The sequence below is a fragment of the Glycine soja genome, chromosome 9, assembly GCF_004193775.1.
Source record: "Glycine soja cultivar W05 chromosome 9, ASM419377v2, whole genome shotgun sequence".
Lineage (NCBI taxonomy): Eukaryota > Viridiplantae > Streptophyta > Magnoliopsida > Fabales > Fabaceae > Glycine > Glycine soja.
Genome location: NC_041010.1, coordinates 36,537,317 through 36,561,821, shown reverse-complemented (window position 1 = coordinate 36,561,821; position 24,505 = coordinate 36,537,317). Strand labels below are relative to the sequence as shown.

Genomic DNA, 24,505 nt, shown 5'->3' with positions numbered 1-24,505 from the left:
TGTTGTCTCCCCGTTTCTGCTTGCTCAGCCTCAGCAGAAAATTCCTGACGCAAATCAACACCTAATAAGTCACCCATATCAGGTATTGCTCCGGGTACATTCCATTGCGGAGCAAATGGGGCGTTAGGTGTTGCCATGGGGGCATCGTGTTGTTGCGAAGGAGTCATAGTGGGCCATGAAAAATGAGCTTGTGTTTCCGCAACACCACCGAACGAATGTTCGCTCGCAGAAGTATCAGTGTGATGACCTTCAAAAGGATACTGATACATCTGTGAAGGATATTCGGAAAATGTTGTTGGCGTGTAATACATTCCATGACCACGCTCCATCATTTGTTGGGAATATTGCTCCGCTTCAACAGGCTCCCTTCGTCTGCCTAAGCCCCGAGTTTCAACACTTGACTGAAGAATGTTAAACTCTGGTGCTGGGAATTCACGCTCAGATGCTGGACCATGCGACACTGGCTCAGTGACTCTCTCTTGCTCTTCTGATATAATCGCCAACTTATCCACGTAAGGCACGAGATCATCAACTGTCCATGTGTTCCTCCCTTGTGGTGACACCATATATTGCAAAGTCTCGACAACTTCACCCTGCAATTATTAGCGTCAACAAATTAATGCTCACGCTTAAGAAAATAATTAGAAGTTAAACATTGAAAAAAGATAAATATCAATGCAGCTGTGTTTGCATTGTTTGGGTCGACAAACATCTTTGTTTTACGCCTATACCACACCATGTAGTCCGAGTTAAAACCCAGTAGGCCCTCCTGTCGAGGATAAACGTCGACCCTAAACTGAGCTGCATTGTTCCACTGACTAATGATTGGGGCCAACAGCTGGAACCAATTCTCATCTTGTTTGCCTTTGAGCGTTATGCCATGGAGATTCTGCGGTTGCGAAGGACACCCGGGAATAGGTTGTTGCAATCCATATTGTCGTAAAACCCTATCCGGTTGGTGCCACTCAACAACATGAAAACAAATCAGTGGCACCACCGCGAACCAGGCTACACTTCCAACCACACAAATTGGAGGCAACGCTGCCATCACATTTGCTGTGTATGGCTCCCAGAGAAACTGCATATAACAACACACTTGTCAATTTTCAGTCTAACATAACATATTAAAATATAATTTAACCATTACATTACGATCTTCTTACCTCATGTCGTTTCATTAGATCCAATTTGCGACGGAAAACTCTAAGATCATCATTGCCGATATGCTGATTTCCACGTCGCAGCCACCTACAATAAAAATGAAATCATCATTGTCAACATGTTCCATCATTAAATATTTTAAATTCAAATGTAATTTTTTTAACGACAAACCTGTGTCCAAGTGGTTTATTTTCTATGACGGGAGGTGTCCTTTTTGGAGCTAAAGTGGTGCATCGTTCCCATGCCCACATCTGGATTAAGATGCACATACCTCCGATTGATTTAACTTTGTAATCGGTGGCGCTGCACATCTCTCTATATAAATACGCAAGCACGGCAGGTCCCCACGCATACGTGCTGCACTGTTCAAAGTCACGTAAAAATTGTAGGTACCTTAAGGAAACTCTGCTACTACTTTTGTTAACAAAGATGACACCTCCTATGAATCGAAGAATCCACGCACGGGTAAACCTTTGTAATTGTTCAACGTTACCCTCATCAATATTTATGTGAGAAAAATGGTGAGCCAGCCAACTTAATTTGACCACACTGCCGTCAATTTCGCCTTCCTGTGGTCTGACTCCTAATAATTCTTCACACAAATCGGCCCAATCAAGATTTGTCGAACCAATTAATGGTGCCCCGTCAGTACGCAGACCTAATAAAATAGACACGTCTTGGAGAGTAATGGTAGCCTCTCCGCATCTCAGGTGAAACGTGTGGGTTTCGGGCCTCCATCTTTCAATGAACGCACTAATTAAGGCCGCATTTATCTTTAGGTATCCCATCTTCATGATCCAATAAAACCCACATTGCCGAAGTAGAGGAACAATTTCCTCTGGTATTTGTTCTTCACCTTGATATGTCGGCACTGCTCGTCTGATATGTAATTTTCTATCTGGTTCCCCATTCCAAACATGTTCCGAAACATGCTTGGGTTGCATCCACAAGACGTCACCCTCAACTGGACCAGACCTAGTTTGTATGCTCGATGAGCATGTCGACGAAGATGCCATTGATTCTACAAAATAAAATATAAAACAATTCATTGACAATAAAATTTATACGTTAATTATACATACACAAATTAAGTATATTTACGAAAAACTTAATTAAAATAAGAGAAATTTAAATGTATCATACAATCACGGAAATTTAAATGTATTATACAAAATAAATTAAATCACATCCAAAGACAATTTTACATAAATAATAAATTATATTTTTCTAATTTCAATAACAAAATATATTATACAAATAACCTAATTCATATATATTCTATAAATAAATTAAATTACATACAAATATAAATTTCAATATATAAAATAATATTTATATTTTCGACTAAAAATTAAAATAATATATATACAAAATTAATAATTAAATTTTCGACTATAAACTAACGTAATATAAAAAACTAAAAAATAAAAACTAAAACAAAAGTAATACAAAAAATTAAATTCTAACCTAAAATTAATAATTTACACTACATAAAATTATTCTTAATCTATGAATAATTTACCATATACAAAATTAATGACTTTAAATAATTACGAGTAATATAATTTTATATACAAAATCAATAATTTTAAATACGAAAAACTATTATACTTTAAACATAACATTTTTTGTCTAATAATTACTAAAACTAAGGTAATATAAAATATTTCATTCTAACCTAATTTAAAATTAATAATTTTCAGTACATACAATTTTTCTTAATCTATGATATTAAATATTTAAATTAAATGTAATCTACCATATACAACATTTAAACTAAAGCTAATCTAAAATTAATAAGTTATGCTACTTCAAATTATTTCTAATCTATTTTACAAAAAATTTCAACTAAACTTAATCTATCATATCAAAATTTAAACTATTCCTAATCTACCATATAAAATTAATAACTTAGAGTATGTAAAACTATTCCTAATTTGTCATATAAACCTAAATCTAATCTACCATATAACATTAACAATTCAAACTAAATTATACAAAATTATTCTCTTATCTTATACTACCTAAAACTATTTATTTATCAAAATATAATCTGGCATATAAACATCTACCTAAATAAAACATATAAAATATATTGAATATATAACTTACAAGCTTTTGGAAAATGGAAGAACACAAACTAATAGCACCACCAGCTACCTTTCTCAACACAAGCAACCACCTTCAACACACAAATACACAAATTTTACAAGATGCGTGAGCTCCCTCTGCAGTTGGGTTTTTAAACCACTGAAGCTGAAAACGCAAGCCTCACTAGCGCCTCCCTCTCACTCAAATCGCTACCTTCAGTGGCGCCTTCCAGCTATGATCAGTAGCTGCAGGTGCCGTTGCAGCCTATGCCTGCAGCTTGCAGGTGCTGAAGTCGCTGGTCAAACCAGCGCTTCCATGCACCCTTGGACGCGCCAATAGGAGCTGCGATATGCAGTCCTTTGTCGCCAGTCGCAGTGGCGACACAGCCACGTGGCTTGTCCCCGTCGAAGGCGCCATCACCAATGGCGCCATGCATGGCTGCTACGTAGAAAAACTGCACCCCTGGGGAAATTATTTAGGAACAGCCCTATTCTGGAAAATACTTTCTAAAAGCACCCTAAAGTGGGAAATTTGCCAACAAAACGCCCCCTTTGGGTTTTCCCTACTTAATTTCAGTGTTACGATAAATAGTATTTATATGCTGGTCCGGTAAAAAAAGTATTTATATGTTGGGGTCAATTTTATTTGAAAAGAATTGGACAATCTTATACAATGTTTTGATGCCATGCCACGATTCTTTGAACGCATGTCACGATACTTTATTATTACTTTGAATGGGAGGCAAAGGCTCCTAGAACTAGAATAGATCCTAATTAAATAAATATTAAACATTAAATTTTTTTTATTAAAAACTAAATATTCTAGTTACATGAAAAGGTACTATAATTTTTATAGTTTAATCTCAAAAGTATACATGCATTACATCATCCCAGCACCGTTCCCCTTCTATCCCCCCCCTTCAAACAAAACAGGACAATGAACTAATTCATTGACAAGAAATGCACCCGAGCAAGGGTATATTCCTTTCCTGCAATCCAAACGCCAGTTTGCGACCACTGTACATCTTCCCAGTCCAGGTTTTCCTCTAGCACCTGCATCAGAAAATGCAGAATTCGAATTTATAATCAAGTTGAAACACAATACGTTTGCATTCTGTAAATTAATTAGAATAACAATATATAGCCACAAATTGAGAGATTTTGCACATGTTGAAGCAAACCATTTATGGTTTACATATAAGGCCATGGGATGTTATGCAGAAACTGAAATACGAGCAAAAAAATAAGACCTGCAGCATACTGACTGAGAAAAGATAAAAGTTCAGACTAGTTGATGCAATGATCAGTTGATAACAGGCTTGTAACCCATGCCCAATGGCAACAAGGTGTAAATGAACCAAGCTATTCGTGAACTACTTGAGTTCGACTCGTTAAATGCTCAATCAAGCTCGTTTGTTTAATTAAATAAACAAATCCAAGCTTTACAAGCTCGACATTAAATCATTAATAGCTTGTAAATTGCTCGTTTATATACATATCATAGAAAATTAAAATTACATAAATTTCACAATATCATGCTACATATTTAGCACATTTTTTATTTGTAGATTATTATATAGTATTAAAATGTTTTATTAAATACTAAATTGATAAAGTTAAAAAATAATTTAAGAAACTTTTTCGTAAATTAAAAAACAATTAGGTTATGAATGAACTAAACAAGCCATGCCCAAGCTTTTAATTAGGTTCATTTAAATAAATGAACCAAGCTTGAGCCATTCATTTTTTTTTACAAGCCAAGCCTAAATTTCTAATGCTTGGCTCAGCCCATTTACACCCCTAGTAACAGGTACTGGGTCTGTAGGATTTTGTTTGATTTCCTCCAAAAACCTACCATAAGATTTTCCCCTTTACCTTCTAAAAACACGCTACCATCCTCTCCCATTTCATAGGTTGTACACCTAAGCAAACGAGTAAGTAGACTAACAGGCAAATGAAAATATTCAACAGTAATACAAGAGTTACTCTCATAAGTCATAATTGAGGAGAAAAAATTCTGTATACATTATTTGCATGCCCAGGGAAAAGAGATGAAAGGTTGATTGAAAAATACCTCCACATGTTCAAGAGGCAGAGGGATTCCAATCGTGCGCATCAGTTTCTGGGGTAGAGGATTCTTACATCGAGACCATCGAAATACATCAACCATAACATTATCAGAATCAGCTTTGTCACCATTTGTGGGATGGTGATGGTGATTTTGAGACTTCTCTGTATCTAGGTCATGCATCTGAGTTGCTGGTATAGCCTTCGCCATCTTTTCTCCAGTAAAACAGAGCTCATATCTGCAAAGATTAGACTCATAATTAATGTTTCTTGACTTAAAGAGCCCTTGAGTTTGAAGACAAACATGAAAACATTGCTCAAATGGATTAAGGAGCAATTAATGAAAGGAGACGCAGTCCAATATAGTTTCACATTTATAAGAACATTGCAGTAACATGTGGCACTTAACAGCTAATGCAGATAATTTTTTCTTATGGGACGAACTTCCATGTAGAAAATACCTGCAGGAGTGTGTCTCCAGATAAAGAACTTCTCCCTTCTTTAAACGAGCAGATGTATAGAGTGGCTTTTTTAGACCCTTGTCAGCAACAATGCTTATACTATATTTGATCCTGATAAGCAATATAATTAATTATTAATTAATAAATACTAAAAACAAGACAAGCTACAAAATAGAACTGTTGCATTCATATCTAAATGAGGAAGAACAAGGAATATTGGGACCAGTTTGATTTGGAAAAGAAAAACATTTCCTATTTTCATTTCCCATTTTCACAAATAATTACAAAAAACTACCTTGTTATCATTTTGTTTCCTATTTTCAAAAGTTTGTACACAATACAGTGAAAACAAAATGCAGTAGCATTTTAGTAAATACATGTTAAAACAAAAAATAAAAAAAGTAAAAGTTTTATCAAACCAAACTCTTATAACCAAGCTGCAATGCCAATGTTCGGAGCCTAGACATTTTCATGTTACAAAAATACCACAAACTTGGATTTGATATTTTCTGCTCCATCTTAAAACACAATGTTATTGTATTAGACTGTACTTTGCCAATTAATACAAGCATACCATGGTTCATTGCAGAGGTTGTACTGTATTGTAACTTCGCGTACAAATCTTTGCTGCCGCAATGCATTCTGAAGAACAAAGGCCATGCCAAATAAGATGAGCATAGAATGTGAAATTATTAATTTGATGGTCAGTATGAAAAGGTTTGTCAATTATAAGATAAAAATATTGGACAAACCGAAGCTGCAGCCCTAGTAGTAATTGTCCGCTCAGTAGCAACTGGTGCAAGGGTAGGCTCAACAGTTGAGGTATGTGTAAGGCAAGGTTCAAGATCAATAGTTCCACCTCCTTTCTGAAGACCAAAGAAATAAAGCAGTCAGAATCGCCATTAAGTTTTAAATATTTATGCAGTTACCTAGTTCAATTGAGAATGAACGAACTTGTAAACAGACAGGTAACAATGTGAACACATGCAAAGTGAAGACCCATTCCAAGCACAAGCACCCCCTTTACATCCCATTAATAATGTCCTCATTAGAAGTACACAATATGTGACCAGTAAGTAAAGCATTTAAAAAATGACTAATTAGCAATTTCTCTGAAAAGGAATGAGATATATCAAAAAGAAACAAAAGATCATAATATTTGAAATGGAAAATAGTAAACAAATTTAGTATATGACAAGCATCTAAAGTAGATGATGTTTCAATGAAGAGAACAAATGACTTTCAGGGCAAAAGTTCAAAGGAAGAAGGATTTTACAGTTTGCACAGCTTTTATTACTACCTTTACGATGCAGCACCGCTCAACTTTATAACTACAACCAATTGCAGCACCCCAAGCACGGGAACGTACATTGTTTCTCAGAGTAGAAATATAGGCTGAAGTTGAACAAAAAATATCTTTAGAATATTTGAACAGAGCTTCAATGGTAAAAGCAATATCAGTAACTGCAAAGTTGAGAAACCAACAAAACTACCTCATTTACGCTTAGTAAAGAAGAGTACATATATATAGATATAAAATGATGCACACACAATTATCCAAGTCTGAAGTGGTGCTTGGTGCAGTAGACATGACTGTTTGTGATACAAAAAGAACCTCTTCTTTTGATAGATGGAGTAGCTTTCAGATCAAACCCGTCCCTATAAAATTCAAACACCAAGGGTCCAAACCTCAGTGATAACCCACCAGATTTAAAATTTCCCTAGTCTTCTTATTGCTTGCTATCATTTAAATTTCCACATAACTGATAATCCACCATTTTTTTGTGGCATTTGAGACTTTCAACTAGGTTCGGCAAATTTATACTTGAATGAACTCTATCTTCCTTTTAACCTTCAACTTTATCCTAAAGTTCCTTCAATTTACAAAATGATTTTGTACTTCAGTTATACTCGAGCATGCATTTCAGTGTTGTAATCAATCAAGTAACCAGTTATATGTTTATTTGTTCTCCTTTCAGAAGTACAACAATTCAGTAAGCAGATAAGCCTGAATGGTATTTGTACTAAGGCAAATTCAGAGTTAGAAGTCTTAGAGTATGAATAATAAAATAGTTCCTACTCTTTCTCTTTCTCCTTCTTTCTGCTGCTGGTACATAACTACTACATAAGTCACCACTAACATTTAGAACCACAACGAAACTCAAAATTTTCAACTATAGCATTCATAGGTTTAAACCAAATCAAAATTTCCTAAATAGTTGCATAATGGCTAATCGATCTTAAGTATGATAATTTGAGTTCAATTTTATATATTCTTAAAAGAACAACTACTAATCCTTTCAAAACTACTGAATGGCAAGCCCAAGTTCAGCTGGGAGATTTTAATTATTTATCATATATGGAAACTAGGACATTTTACCATTGATTTATTCCCAGTTATTCAAGATTACTTAGATGCAATTCAATGTTATTTAAGTTTAACACAGCAGCACCAAGGTACTATTATTCATGTAAGGACATACAATCTTGCGGAGGTAGCACTTGAATGGTTGTGCGCAACTCTTGTACAGCCATGTGAGGTGGAGAAGCTGTTGGGCGACAATAACCTGTATGCATGAGAACTATGCAACAAAAATGAAAAATCAGTACTGATTTCAAACACATCAAGTCCAGTCCAATGCAATAAAAAGCTAGTTGCAACCTTTTTGCAACAACACATACCAGCAACAAGATCTGAGTCATAAGTGTAAACATCAGTCCCCCATAGCTGGCCACCTCTAACCTGAACATAATAATATATATTCTCAAAGCTAGGTAAAGCATCAATAACTAGCATATTTAAATTTCATACATTGAATTTCATATTTAAACATATGGATGTAATTAAAAAATAAATAAATAAGACTTTCATTTCATCGAATCATTTTATTAACTAAAGTACTTCAACAAATTCCTGCCAACGGCAAAAGAAGAATAAACAAAAAAACTGTCCATGACCCCCCCCCCCCAAAAAAAAATCATAAAATGGACTACAGAATTTGCTCCATTGCATGAACAACAACAAACATAAGATTTTTTTAAAAAAAAAGGAAACTAGAAAAATGTTGAGGGGGAAAAGGACATACAAAGTGTTTTTATAAGAAAAATAAGTGCAGAAATCAATTCATGAAACAATCATCAGCCATGAATATGATGAACCAAAGTCCTCAAACTTCTCTTTAACAATAACAAATATACCATAATTTACATTGTACAAGAATAAACAAACAAAAGAAAGCAAAACATGAACAAAGACTTCACCAGCAGAAAGAAAGCAGTAGAAACAATCATCAATGTAAAACACACACACAAGCTATCATCTCAACCCCCCGCCCCCAATGCATTGAACTAAATTTTATAATAACAAAGAGTTTGATCTCACTTGACGGTTTGTAGCTGTAACATTCTCAGCTGGTATCCGGATTTCAAGAGTGGGGCCACCATTAGAGCTTTCACTATTTTTTTCAACTTGAGATTGAGATAATTCATATTCCTTCCACAACTTTATCAGTTCTTGCATGCTTTCACCAACTTTATAAACAACAGAAGAGACTTCTGCTTTACCTGAAATATCAGAACTTGCATATAATATAATGGGCATAATGAATAGAAAGATATCCACCTCTTATCCTTTTCATTTCATCAACAAGTACATTATAGTGGAACCATCACACAATGACACAATACAAAACATTGAAAAGGAAGTGTAAAGGAGATGAGCCAAGCTGAAAGGAGAGAATGCATCACATAAGCCAATGGACCAAGTAGAGCAATTTCTGTCAAGACCCGAAATGAAGGCACAAATTTATGACAAGCCAAATAGTTTTGAGCCAGATAAAATAAAATATGACAGAGTACCTTGAGACCTGCAAGATAAATGAAACAGAAAGTAGTTGTCAAAATAAAAACATAAACAGTAAGATGGGCTGTAAATCCAAAAAATCAAAATGGTATTAGTGAAGTACAAATCAAACAGAGGAATAAAAATGACAATTTGACATGAGAGAAGAAACCAAAATTAAGTCCTTGTCGATGTGCAATAGTAACCACATTCATACATATTCTTAGTCTTCAACAAAAATTCTTCAGTTTAAAAACAACTATTACATCAACAACCTGAATTTCAATTTAGCATATAAACATATTTAAACAACCATTCTTTGATGGCTTACTGTCTGCAACTAGATTTCTTTTTCAAACAAAAAAAGATTTTGAAGAATTTGTTCCTTCAAAAGCCCATATATAAGAAAACCAAATAACATAGTGGGAGAATGATAGAATTGGTATTTCACAAGGATATTTTGGAAATAACTCTAGGAGCAAGATCCTGATTACAGAGCATAGCAACAGTGAAAATATGAAACACAAATAAGGAAAGAAAAAAGAACAGAGAAAACAAATTGCCCTCCTTGCCCATATTGGCACCAGTCTGCTCCCCCTACCACTATGCAATACCCTTCTTCACCCCATCTGGACCCCTCATAATCACGTTTTCTTGCATGATGCCATGATCCTAGCCTGTCCACCACTATTTTCCTCACGACAGCATGCATTCTGTCAGATCCCTCCACTTCTTCTCGAACAGAATTCTTATTTCCATGTCTGTCCATATTCCTTTCTCTTTCTAGTAGACATGGATTAGAGACCCATCTAGTGTGGGCCGATCAGACAACAAAAATAGTCATATCCTTATTATATTTAGGAATTAGGAGCATTAGTCTTTTGAATGTGTTTACTTACACCACTGCTTTGTTTGCTGACAAATACACTTAATGTTAAGTTGTTTACCCACAAGTTCACTTGTAGTTCCTACAAATTTCAGGCTAGCAAAATACACATGAGCAATAGTAAACTACTATGTGCTACCTCTAGAAAATGTTAAAAGGTAGACATTAGATCATTAGCATCCTCCCAAATGCAATTGAGAAAATTTAAAAAGAATTGAATATCTAATCATTCTAAATTTCTAACAGGACTCTGAAGCTTCATCTCTTATAACTACAAAATCACACGGTACGAATTAAAAATATACTTGAAATGAAAAGATACTTATTGGGTATGTAAGTTATTTCTTATAACACAAGTAACTAAGAAAGGTGGAGGAAAAGAAAATACTCTTCATTGTCTGGAGCTTGAGTATGAGATCTAAAACGAGCCTCGCGATTGGCCACCTGAGGGCTTCCCCTTGATCGGTGGATCCTTTTACGATGTTGAACATTATAATTATGGACTTCCCTCTCCTTCTCTCCAGTTCCTTCCCCGTGAGCACTTCCATCTTCTGATTGCTTGTCAATTTTACTGCGCTTATCAGGCCGATCTCCTTCTAAATCAGCATCCCTTTCTTTTCTCCTCTCTCTAACTTCTCCATCAACATTTTTCCAGCTGTCAACATCTTTCTGTTTCTTTTGTTCTGGTAACACATTTTCTAGCTCAGTATTTTTTTCTTCACAAAGTTCCTTCCCATCATTCAAACCATCTTTCTCCATTCCGTTCAAGGATTCCCTCTTGCTATGATCCTTTTCCTTCTCTTTTGAACTTTCTTTCTCTTTTGGAAGATCTTTCCTCTCCCTCTCCCATTTTTCTACATCTCTATCTTCCTTGGCAGATTCTTTGTTGTCACCACTATTATTGTTAACTGGCGTAGTGCTTCTGCGATCACTTCTCTCCTTTTCTCTATCCCCCCAATCCCGATGCTTGACATCCTTTCTTTTTCTTTCTTTAAATCTATCTTCACTTTTAGAATCAATTTTGTTTTCCCCAACAGCCTCATGTGTTTCCAAATAGTCTCTTTCTTCTGCCATTGAACTGTCCTTTCCAACTTCGGTTGGTGTATTTCCACGTGATGTATGCCAGGAATCCAAACTCCCACCAGGGGCATCAGAAAATCTCTTACCCCTATACTCTTTTGATTCTTTCCAATTCAAGTGGCTGCTGCTGCTTACCATACCATAGCCATCCTTGTCTGTCTTAATGTCACCTTTCGAATCATTATGGCCATCCCATTCATATCTAATATCCTTGTTATCATCTCCTTTGCCATCAACTCGCACATCCTTCTCACTCTTTGCAATCTGAGAATCCCTTCTGGCTTCACCATGCAATTCCTTCTTCTCTGTCTTCGTATCACGATTCTCAAACCGGGGTTCTCTACTCTCCTTAAAATCCCTAGATTCTGTCCTGCTCTCAGGTCCAATGGGATGATCTGCATGAGAATCATTTGAAGATAATGGCATCCGATACACTGTATGAAGATGAGATCTTCTATCTGCATCACGAGGTTCAGTACGGACTGTCTTTGCCACCCGGGAATCCTGACTCATATCATAAGGAATATGGTGGTCATTTGAAACTGATGGCATCAACTTGGAATATGTACCTGAATCTTGATGTGGATGCTTTGAAGACTGATGAACAGAATCCTCATGAGATCTCTTAGGAACACCACTCATAGTGAAAACCCAACACAGTCATAAACCTCAAAAGAAAGTAATTTAATAGCCAAAACAATTCCTATCTCTGCCGTCCACGCATTACTCAGAAGTCAGTAGCTGCAAGCCAACAATGGAAACAATATAACGCTGCATTAATTTATCACGCCAATAAAAATTCATATCAATCATATGCATTCAGGGGTTCAATGTATGAGAAACACGACAAAGAAAAACAATGACAGAGAAGTCAATGAGACAGTAACCGACAAAGCAACATCCTCAGCATAAACAACATCAAATTAACACATACCACAACAAACATAAAACCTGATCAAAATTTTTTATATAACCCCACAACAATTTATTACGCCGAAAACAATTTTCATATGCATTCAAGTTCAACGTATGAGAAACATGACAAAGAGAAACAATTATAGAGAAGTCAACACGACAATAACCGACAAAGCAACATCCTCAACATTATCAATATGAACTTAACACATACCACAGCAAACATAAAACCTAATAAGAAATTTTTTATTCTCTATCACGCACAGCACTTACATGCAGTACAATTATAATTACAACCCTGGAATTAAGTATTGAATGCCAATTAGCCAGAATCTAAACTTAAATCTCACACACACATCATCAACAACATTATCATAGAACTCCAAACCAGATGACCTAGTTTCCAGCCAAAGTCTCTCTCTCTCTCTCACACACACACACACGTCATCATCATCATCATCAACAACAACAACACTATCATAGAACTCCAAACCAAATTACCTATATTCTAGCCAAAAGCGAAGCAAATAATGAGAAACATAGCCAATTTCAATACACGACCTCCTAAACAACTCGGGGAAAGGGAACAACATTTCTTTCCCTGCCGAGGAGGAAAAATTAAACCCAATTTAATTTGATAATTGTGGATGAAATTGAAAAGTATAAACAATTGCAGTTTGTGAAGTTAGAAAATTTCAAATCCTTACTATCCAACTCAAACTCTGCGGCAGAGAAAACACGAATTGAAAAGGTTCTAGAAAAGAGAGAGAGAGAGAGAGAGCAAATTAACGTAATAGTAATAATATTTGACACAACATTCGAATGTGAAAGAGCTAGAAAATAGGGAAATCGACAACACAGACGGAACGAAGAGTGGAAGAGGGAAATGCAAATGCAAATGGATTAAAAAATGGGAGCAGCAAAAGAGTAAGCAAGAGAAAACCCTAGAAGTTGTCGAGAGAGAGAAGAGGGTGTGAGGTAACCTTAATTGACGCGGTGTCTCTTCGATCGGAAGTGTGTGTTTTGTGGCTTTTGAAGGTTTGTGTTTGTGTTTGTGTTGTGTTATTTGTGTGACTTGGCCTATGCGGCTATGCCTATATGGATTGTCACTGTGTCGGATTAATGAATGAATGACGATGCAATATAAAGATTTTTTTTATATAAGTTATGACAAAAATAATATTATTTTAAAATTAATATTTAAAATGATTTTGTGGGGGTGTTGTTCCAAACTCTATTAAGGGTGTTACTTGGTGTATCCAGCATTTTTGCTGGGACACCCAGCACCAATGATGAAAAGTAGAAAATGCCCTTAACCTCATTACTATAAAATCCTAAAGTTAGTCGTCCGTAGAGTGCATTTGCTTCTCACATTTCATATGGCGCTATTTTCTCTTCATTTTTCTCTCATCCGCTTGTTCTTCTTCTTTTGCCTACGCGCGTGTTACGGTCGTCCGTTCGTGTTCCGGTCGTCCGGTCATGGTTGTTGTTGTTCCGATGTTCTTTCGCCGTTCACTTCTTCCGTTGGTGGTGGTTCTGGTTTTGTTCCGATCGTTGGGTAATCGTCTTCCAGGTAAGTGGTTCGTTTCCTTTGAAGTCGTTCAGTGATTTTGTTCAAGCGTTCACTGATTTTTTGCTATTATGATGTTGTTGCATGATTGTATTTTTGTTTGCAACTATTTTTGGATGGTTGTTGCTGTCGATTTTGAATTTTTTGTGAAGCTTTGCCGGAAACTTGTGATTTTGCATACAAAAACCCATACGTATGGGTCATACGAATCATTGATCTGTATGGGTCACGAAAAGTTTTTTCATTGAAGTTTATTATTATATGTTGTCGTGTATTTTAATAAATATGTTTGTAAAATATATTCAGTGTTGGATTTACGAGCATTTTTCGTCCGTTGCTTCCATTGTTGCTGCCAAGGATTACAACGAGATGAGACTGCGTGCATGTCGTTGGACCTCTAGCAAGGCACTGCCCGTTTCCATGTATCGGAGGCATCTGGATAGACTGACCCTTAACGCAGTGTGTTGGATTTCGGTGACCACCGTTCATTTAGAGGATTTAAGATCATCTCATTATTTTTCGGTCATCTCTGATGGGACCCCTTGACGGTCATTCACCGATCGGAGAGGGTTGTATGACAGTTCGACTACATCCAGACTATTCCGTCACACCCTGTTGTGTCTTCGCTGTCTGCTGCAGAAATTGATGATAGATGGATGCAGTTTGGTGACTACATTGCACTTGTAGGGCAATTATGTGCAGTGTCTGGCCACTGGTCGCCAGATTACCTGGATTGGTTTTACATGATCTTGCACCCATTCATGAGTCCGGCACAGCAAGGGGATCCTCCTAGAGTACCGTCAGTTCAACAACATGAAGAATTTGTTGAAGCAGATATGTATCTGCAACCGATGGCGACAGCGGCACCTAATGAGGCAGACATTGATCAACATCATCTTTGACATGCAGTGGTAATATTTGTTTTTGGTTTTTTTGTTTGCTGCTTTGTTTAGTATTTGATTACTAACAATTGTTATGTTTGTTTTATTTTACTTGCTAGGATGACTTTGCAGTAACTACTGATAGGTTGGACAAACTACTGAACTTGAGGATATTGATCGAAGGAACAAAAGCATATACTATTGTTGAAGAATGTGTGGGCATCGCAGGACACTACATTGGATAGCCAGCTGTAGCCCACAGATCAAGGCAAAGGCGGCGTACGGACGAACATTGAAGTTTTACTTTGGCTTTGTAAATTTTTTATTTATAATTAGTATATTTATTTATTTTGGATATTTTATTTATTTTGTATATTTATTTATGGACAATAACACTTGTTTATTTAATTTTAATCATTATGTGATATAAATTGTAGTCATTCATCTATCCTTAATTATTACTTAATTGTTGGGTTAAGAAATAAATTAATTGGTGCAATGAAAATAAATTACGCATGTATGATACATCTTTGTCAGAATTGACAAGACATTGTGAAATGCATGTGTATTAAGATAAAGCGTGACACGACATTGTCAGACTTGACAACACATTTTGATGCAAGATAAAGCTTGGCACCACATTGTTGTAGTTGACAACACAAACAGAAATCATGTGCATGTGTCTATTTTTTTTTAAAAAATTGAAGCAATGTTAGTGAAAATCATCTATATATATGACACACGCCAACACTCTAAAAAATCACACAATCTCTCTCAATCTAATTTTTAGAACAAAGTATGGCATTTTTGGGAGAAAAAGCAGTCAGACGATTGTGAACTCCTCATTGGTTTTATTTTTCCAAATGGATCGATTATTCACAACGATAGTGGTGTTTATTTTTAAAGTTCCACTCCAGTATCCATTCGAGTACCTAACGCTTGTGATTTTGAAACGTTAAAAACCATAATACACAATACCCTTCAACTAACCGACAAATAATATTTGGATGAAATTTACTATTGACAGCCATTCACAGATACAAGTAACCAATTTCGCTTTCAATGTATGCAATTGAAAAATGATGATGATATTAACACAATGTTAATGTGTAATCATCAATTTTTGTGTGTTGGTCCGATTGAGTTATTATGCATCATTGGTAGAACACCAGGTGATATATTAAACTTACTTGAAACCACTATGACCCCTACTTATGATGCCCTATTGTATTACAACGGGAGGTGGAACATGTCACACCAAAATGAGTTTGTCGGTTACTTGTTCACAGGAAAAAATCCAAAAAAGTTTGACATTCCTTCCGGATGTATCATCGATGAACTGAAGGACTTGATCAAGCACGTTGCACCTCATGGGATTTCCCCTTATGGTATTCATGAATCACAAACGGTAATGCGATTATTTTTTCGACAACCAAGACACTATGAGTATTCAGATAAAGTTATCAAATTTGAAATTATTGAGCTGAAAACTAATGATGACGTGCTAAAGGGCTTAGTACAGTCGAACTACTGGAAACATTTTGAGCCAATAGAAATTTTAGCTATTTTTAGTAAACAGGTAATGGAAATGGAAGACGACGTGTCTCGATCGTAACATGATTCAATGCAAAATTAATATTACTTAATTGTAGTTTTTCATGCAAATTTTATTTGTTTCCACTATGTTCAACTTAATGTAATGTTTGAATTCGTGTCCATTAGCGAATGAAACCGTATGATTATGATTTTTAAAGCTTTTAATTGTTTTGTACCTTTTATAAATACGGATTGAAAGCAAAATTCTGAATGTAAAAAAAAATTACACAAACATCAATGCTAATCAAATTTTATGTTCATGGTTCACCTAAATCAACAAATTCGATATTCAACCTAGACAAAGTTGTATAACGTTGCATTCTAACTATGTACGGAGTGAGCCACTGCTTTGCCTGAGAATGACAATGTGTACTCCATAGCAACGCCACTAGTGGTAAAGGACAGTGGTCTCATAACAACACCTGTTACATAACGACAGTGGTAATTGAACGTTAAATATGTAACTAGATTTTTAGCATGTTTACTAAATTCATAATTATGCAATTACCTATGCAAAATGATTTTCATACACATAACTAATGCATATTACATGATGCACAAAAGAATTTGGCGGCGACTAACTTCTAAGAGGAAAAAATGTCATGCTATGTTGTAGTGAAAGAGAAACAACGATCACATTGTATTGTGAAGCAATGACGTATCTCATATCCATAATATTCATCCACTTGTCCATGGTAACCTACATGTAACAGATAACAAATAATGGTTACTTAAAATCTTATTTTAACAAAAAATGACATAACAATAAAATTATGCACCTTAGATAAGTCGTCAACAAGTAGAAAATGCCTTAATTCCTCAAATTTCTCTATGCCACCAACCAGGTTCATATACTGATTGGACCAGCTAGTTAGTTCTTTATGCAGATGTTCCTCACCAATGACCACGATTCTTCACCCATACCCAATAACGCAACTATTGCATGATAACCACAATTACCATCTGCTTTGACATCAATAATGTTTTCAATAGAATTCTGGATGCAAGGATGAAATTGATTCAACATTGAAATATTTTGTCTATGTATTGGGTCCTAAGATGATGATGCACTATGTTTCACTGAGGAATTACTATTTTGCACAGAGTGTAACGCATCAACATACTCCCAATAAGACGGATCGCGTTTTGTTGACTTTTGTTGTTTGGCAAGTGGTTTTTTTGGAGCACCCTTGGTCTTCACTTTTTCTAGAGGAGGATACATGGAGTTCATATCAGGGTAAACAATTTCTCGCAGCTTTGACTTCAAATGTATTTTACCATAAACATCGAGCTGCTGAAAGCGTTTCGATATGGTTTCCATCTCCTCAGTTATGGTCACATGTGTCTCACTTAACCTTTGATCTGAAAAACTAAGTCGCAGTCAAAAAATGTGAATTGTCTCCAGTGGTATGGAGCTAATGTTAGTCGTTATTTACGACTAACTTTTGTATTGAATAGTTACATAAAATTAGCATATTTCTTCCAATTTATGGTTCTTTTCTAGGAATTGTACATATTTTCATGTTTAGTTTGATTTTATATAGTAGATACTCTCATTTTGTGAATTAATGTTGAAACCATTTCAATTTCAGACTAAAAGAAGAAAAGGTTCAAGTAGATGATGTCTCGCAAAGCGAGACATATGTGCTTAGCGAGTGACATCTGCTAAGCGAGGCATGTAGCTCGCTTAGCGTGCTAGGAAATCCTAGAAGAGTATCAGTCAGAGATGTGCTCGCCCAATGTGCCGCAAGCTCGCCCAGTGAGTCGTTGGTCTCTTTTCACGCTCAGCGCGCCCAGCTCGCTAAGCCAAAATTCACTTACTCTCACTTAGCGAGCCAGTCTCGCTAAGCGAGCCTTCAGAAGCTGAAATGTTCAAGTAGCCTTTAAAACCCTGAAGTTAGCGGAAACTAAAAAAAGAGGAGTCAAAAAATAGGGCCAAGGGAAGAGCTGAAGCGACAGAAACTGAGCCACCAAGAGAGTTTAGGTTAGAGAAGTGAGATTAGGGTTTTAGAGGTTGAAGGATACATCCTCAACCTTCCTTAGCCATTTTCCTTCACTTAAACTTGGTTTTTCCTAGTATTGTAAGCTTATTTATTGTATTGTAAGCTTATTTCTTGGGAAGTTCTACTGAATCCTTGATGTAACATTCTTTCACTATATATTTAATGTTGTTTTTATGTGTTCATTGCTTCTATCTATGCTTATTTTTACATGTTTGTGGCTTGATCACCCTTTTGTATGTATAGTTAGGATTTTTAGCATTGAAAAGTGTTTTAAAGCCTTAGAACTTGATAGAGCAAGCTAGAAAACTGTATGTCTAGGAATGGAGTGCAACGATCTAGTCCATATTATGCTTTATACTTAATGCAACTCTTTTAGGCTGAGCTTGTTGAGGAATCAAGGACAAGGTTTAAAGAGAGTTAGGCCCATTCACTCTAGGGATCTTGGTTTGGGTAATTTCTCAGCATAAAAACACTGGGATAATATTAAATAGAGAAAAATACACAATAACATTAAGAAAAATTCAGTAGAACAACACAACACTTTTTACTTGACTTTTTTACTTCTCAAACTTTAGATATTTAGTTTGTATTTAACTAGATTTTAAAAACAAAATCCCAACTTGATATTTACTTGCTTTCAGTTTATACAAATGTTTGCTAACTGAATGTATAGTTCTGAGTGAAACAAATTTCCTATGGATACGATACTCGGTCTTACCGTTTTAATATACTACTTGTGCGAATTGGTGCACTTGCCAATCGGTCAAACAACTAACAACATATTTAAACAACTCACATGCACATGGAAGACCGTGGGTACTCTTCATGACACATCCACATCGTGAAGGGTTTTTGCCTGCATAAGCTACATGCTCATACTCGACAACAATTTCATTTAAAGCGTACCTTGATACCATGCCAAGTAATTTTTTGTACAAGGTTACTTTAAACACATGCCCAACCACGTGCGTGCTTGTATCAAAAGATACTTTAGTTTGGGTGTGTTGAAGTGTCATCATATTATTCATTGCTTCCCAAACACTGCATATGTCACCAACAGAGTTTTGTAGGAGTCTCTTTAGTGACCAATGAGCACTCTCAACCTTACAGATGAAATATACAAAAACATGTAAACAATCACATCATTGTCATTTAAATTAACACTTCAACAAATGAAAACAAACAAAAATCAATATTCATACCTGTTAGTGGTTGTGTTTCCTATATGCATCATTTTGTTTGTCCATGCTTTCACAAATTTTTCTTTGTGTGGAATCACCCATGTTTGACACACATAGTCCACAAACATACGTCACGGAGAGAAAGCCATTTCAATGTTTTTAAGGTACTCATCAAAAGAACTCTCATTGGGACAGTCAACCAAACTCCCTCAAGCCTCCATCATATAATCCCATGCATTCTTTTGAGCAATCAGGGTTTTGCACTTTGCCTTGACATTCTTGTCAATGTGAAACCGACACAACAAGTTCGTAGCATCCGAGAATACAGTTTTCACTGTATTCATCAAAGACAAATCCCTATCAGTGACAATAATCCCAGGAAGTGCATAAGCTCTCATGAAAAGACCCCAAAACCCCTCTAGAGTCCAAACAACATTATTAAGACGTTCTTCTTCCAAGTAAGGAAAACCAGCGGAGAATGTTATTCCTGTTGGTGTAACACCAACAATATCAAGCAACGACAGTTTGTACCTATTTGTTTTGTAGGTACTGTCGATCAAGAAAAACAAATTACAAGAATTGGTTAACTCATCCTTTGTCAGTCGACATGCATATGGATGCCCAACCAATGACTTTATCATTTTGTGATTGTGAATCCCACAAATTAACTTCACTATCCAGTCGTCTCCTCTCGAAATTGGCTTCGCACGCAACTTAAACAAATATCCACATTTTCTACTGCCAGTGCATGTTCTTACCAAATTATGTTTCTTAGGCCTATACTCCTCACTCCTTTCACAAGCTATCAACAGAAATGAGGTTCTTTCTCGAACATCGGTATTGGTGTCTGACCTCATTATAACGACAACAAATCCAATGTCATGAGCCAACGATCGAGTCCATTGTAAAACTTCATCACGGCTACCAAACAACTACAACACAATTCAAATCAAGTTTGTCATGAATAAACATTTATGTAATATAATTATTGTACCAACAACAACAAATTGCACAAATACGTCAAAAGTATTAAAGGCATCAGAGCAATCAACTTTAACGCCAACATCTTCCTCATTTTCGACATTAATTTCAACTTCTTCAGACATGATACTATGGTACATCCACTAGTCTTCATCCATATTAATAAAACATTTAACAAATTCAATAACAACATATTCAAATTCAATTCACTCAAATATAGTTGTTTACACAAACAATATTTTACAGGACTTTTTCATTAAAATGTCATATAAATCTAATAAATACATCCTTTAATATAAAAAATAAGTGAATATACATTTTGGTCCCTATCTTTGTAGCCATTTTGCATATTAGTCCCTATCTTTTTGAAATGTAAAAAATAGTCATTATTTTTGCATAAGTTTTGCAAAATAGTTCTTTCGTTAAATTTTAAAATAACACCGTTAGTGAGATGCATTGTTGGCAATTTTAGTGCCACATGAACTATCCAACGTGGCACTAAAGTATGACCTCTCTCTCTCCATTGCTTTTTCTGTAGAAGTTTGACCCGATAATCGTACTCCTTAAAATATGCTTTTTGCTGCTCTTTAGTAAGCTTAGCAACTTGAGATGAGTCAGGTTGGTGGCCAGGGAGGGAAGCAAAAGGGCTAAGCACATAGCATGAATAATGTCTCATACATCATATTGAACCAAAGCATCTTCAAGTGAATAAGAAGAAGAAGAAGAAGAGATGATTTAGGTTGGTGGTCAAGGAGGAGGAGGATCTCATTCGTTGGCGTTCCGCGTGATGCGTTTGTGCCGCCCTTCCTTCAACATCGAACCTCCATTCCGCCTCAACCCCGCCAACCTCTTCGACGACCCCGCTGCCAAACCCCTCTCTTTCTCCTCCGCTGCCACCCACAACGGTGAATCTGATCCCAACTACCGTAACTGCTTCCTCCTCCGCCACTTCTTCGACGCCATAGGCCTCTCCGACCTCCTCATTCTCCCTCAGTCTTTCTGGTATTCCTTTCTCTCTCTCTATCTCTTCAATTTGTTATCATTACTCAAATCAATTGTTCATTGATTGATATTGCAGAGCCATTTATTTGGGTGAGACCTTATGCAGCTACATCAGTATAAACAACAGCTCCAACTTTGAAGTCAGAGAAGTCCTTATCAAGGTCACTCACTACAACCTCTTTCCATATATCTTTAACAATCCACTCCACTCCTAATATTACGGAAACCATCGTAATAGCACGCTTTATCTATGAATTTGTCAACGAAACTCCCTTCACACATGTTTATATGTCAATTAGTATATTGTAATTGTAATACATTACATACACTAGGAAATAAAAGCATTCAAAGGAACGAATAAAGGAAATGATGATATGTTTCTTTTTGTAACACTTGCTGATGTGTGAGAATCACTTATTATATATAGGGGATGCACTTAGCTTTTTTTTTTTACTTATTTTGATATATATATATATATATATATATATATATATATATATATATATATATATATATGACTGGGAATTTTTTTATTATTTAGCTTCTTATATTATATATTATGTTTAATTTAGTTTTTATTACTATTATTAGTTAGTTGATTATATTTTTTATTATTATAATTTTATATTTATTTTAACATATATTATGCTATATTTAGTTTATTATATTATTTTTTAAATAGTGTTTTTTACATTTTTAATACTAGTATTATACTTATTTAGTTCATTATATTAACGATTCACATATTTATCTTACCGCATAACAGGTAACAAGTAAAAAAGTCACTTATAAAAATATTTGGCAGATAGATGGTGAGTGGACTTGAGGCCGCAGTCCCAATAGGTTAAGAAACAGAAGATCACCACCACCGATGATGATAGCCAACAACAACAACCTTCCGTCAAGCCCATGGAGAGGAAGAAGAAGTGCAAAGCCTTGGACAAAGGGAGGCGCCGAACCGCATCCTAACTCGACCCCAAACTTGTCCCTTCGTCCATGGATTCGCCTAGCACTAGTGGCGGCAGTGCTATGTTGAAGTTCCACATTGGCGTGTTCAAGGACCTCGCGGCGGCGTCCAAGTCGGTGAGGGAAGTCGCCGCAAAGCAAATGGTGATGGAGTTGAAGGTTGTTCATAACGCTTATGATTCACACGAGAATGAGAGTGGTGAGGGTGGATTGAAATTGGAAGCGGAGAAAGATGATGGATTGGATAACTGTGCTCCGTCTGTGAGATACGTTGTTCGTAGGCTTATTCGCGGTGTTTCTTCGTCCAGAGAGGTTTGTTACATTTTGTGATTGTTGGAACTGAAATGCTCTTTTTCTATGAGGTGCAAGTGGTAGTTAAGACTCAAAATTCAAACTTGCCAGAAAATGCTTCTTCTCCGGTTGTGAAGAATTAGTGCCATGTTAGATAGTCCACGTGACACTAAAATTGTCAACAATGCACCTTACTAACGGTATTACTTTAAAATTTAACATAAAGATTATTTTGCAAAACTTATGCAAAGATAAGAACTATTTTTTACATTTTAAAAAGATAGGGACTAAGGGTACAAAATGACTACAAAGACAAGGACCAAAATGCCTATTCAGTCATAAAAAAACATTAAATACATAATCATTCTCATATAAATTTATATAATTATTAATCATTTGTATATTCATTTTTAAGCAATGTAATATTACCAAAATTATTAAAAAAATTACTAAATTATTAATAATTAATTTAATAATTATAAATAAAAAAAGTTCGTATGTTCATAGGATCACCAATCTTAATCCGTATGGTCGTAGGGATTGGTGATCCGTATGGGTCATACCAATTCGTATGTTCTTTGCATACCTCTTCTTCTCCGACAACGAAAATCGATCACAATCCACCGTATACTCCTCACCAACACACGTACACCACCGGAGAACAAATACGCTTCCAAACCGCCCTTAACGGAAGCAATGTACATTAACTTACGAAAATTTTACGGAAAAAAATGACACTACAGAAATATAAAAATCCTACTGCTATTTATAACCTAAGGGTATTTTTGGCATTTATGAAATTTGTTGGGTGCTCCAAGCAATTCCCTAAGGTTAACTATGTTGTCCCAAGTTGTTCCAAACTCTCCAATAAGTTAATTTTTAGAATTCAAGGTGAATAGGATAGCCCTAACTCGCAGGATACTTTGGACTTTTTTGTATGAGTCATTCGGCCCTATAGGGTTTTTGGTACTGGGCAATGTGGATTATGACTATGAGCTAGCTAACCAATTTTAACAGCTCTAGTTGGAGACTAAAATCAATGATTTTATATTTTAAAGGAATGAAAATAAAAGTAAATTGTTTTACTAGGATAAAAATAAAAAAATTCACTGATTTATAGGGAGTAAATTAAATCATATAATCTTATTATTATAATAAATTATAATTAAATGCACTCAATATTTTATTCCTTTTTAAAAGATATTTATTAAATGGAGTTAGTGAACCTAGAGTAAATGGAATTACATGCATGAATACCTAAGCATTTAAAACAGAATTATTAAAAATATGAGAGAACCAAAAAAATTATACTTCTACACTAAAATGTACACCAAAATATAAAAAGAGAAAGAGAAAATTAATTTGAATTTAAAACATAATAAATGATAGAATGAAAGAGAGATAAATATAAGATATAATGTTTTTTTTTATAAAATCTTGTTGTATGTGGGATACTTTTCAAATTTTATTACTTGTGTTAGTGTTGTTAGTATTTCTCTAAAGAATTACTCGTATAAAACCTAAAATAAGTAG

General features: G+C 35.4%; 1 protein-coding gene across 1 annotated transcript; it reads right to left on the bottom strand.

The window, feature by feature from the left end:
- Positions 1–4,025: 4,025 nt before the first annotated feature.
- Positions 4,026–13,614, bottom strand: LOC114368656 (zinc finger CCCH domain-containing protein 13-like). Its single transcript, XM_028325875.1, has 12 exons — positions 13,485–13,614; positions 10,895–12,327; positions 9,638–9,645; positions 9,162–9,343; positions 8,462–8,522; positions 8,263–8,361; positions 7,080–7,174; positions 6,532–6,645; positions 6,354–6,421; positions 5,780–5,890; positions 5,326–5,557; positions 4,026–4,304 (listed from the first exon to the last, which is right to left on the bottom strand). Exons 2-12 carry the CDS (start codon positions 12,226–12,228, stop codon positions 4,194–4,196), a joined length of 2,415 nt encoding a protein of 804 aa, XP_028181676.1. The 5' UTR covers positions 12,229–12,327; positions 13,485–13,614; the 3' UTR covers positions 4,026–4,193.
- Between the last annotated feature and the right edge of the window lie 10,891 nt (positions 13,615–24,505).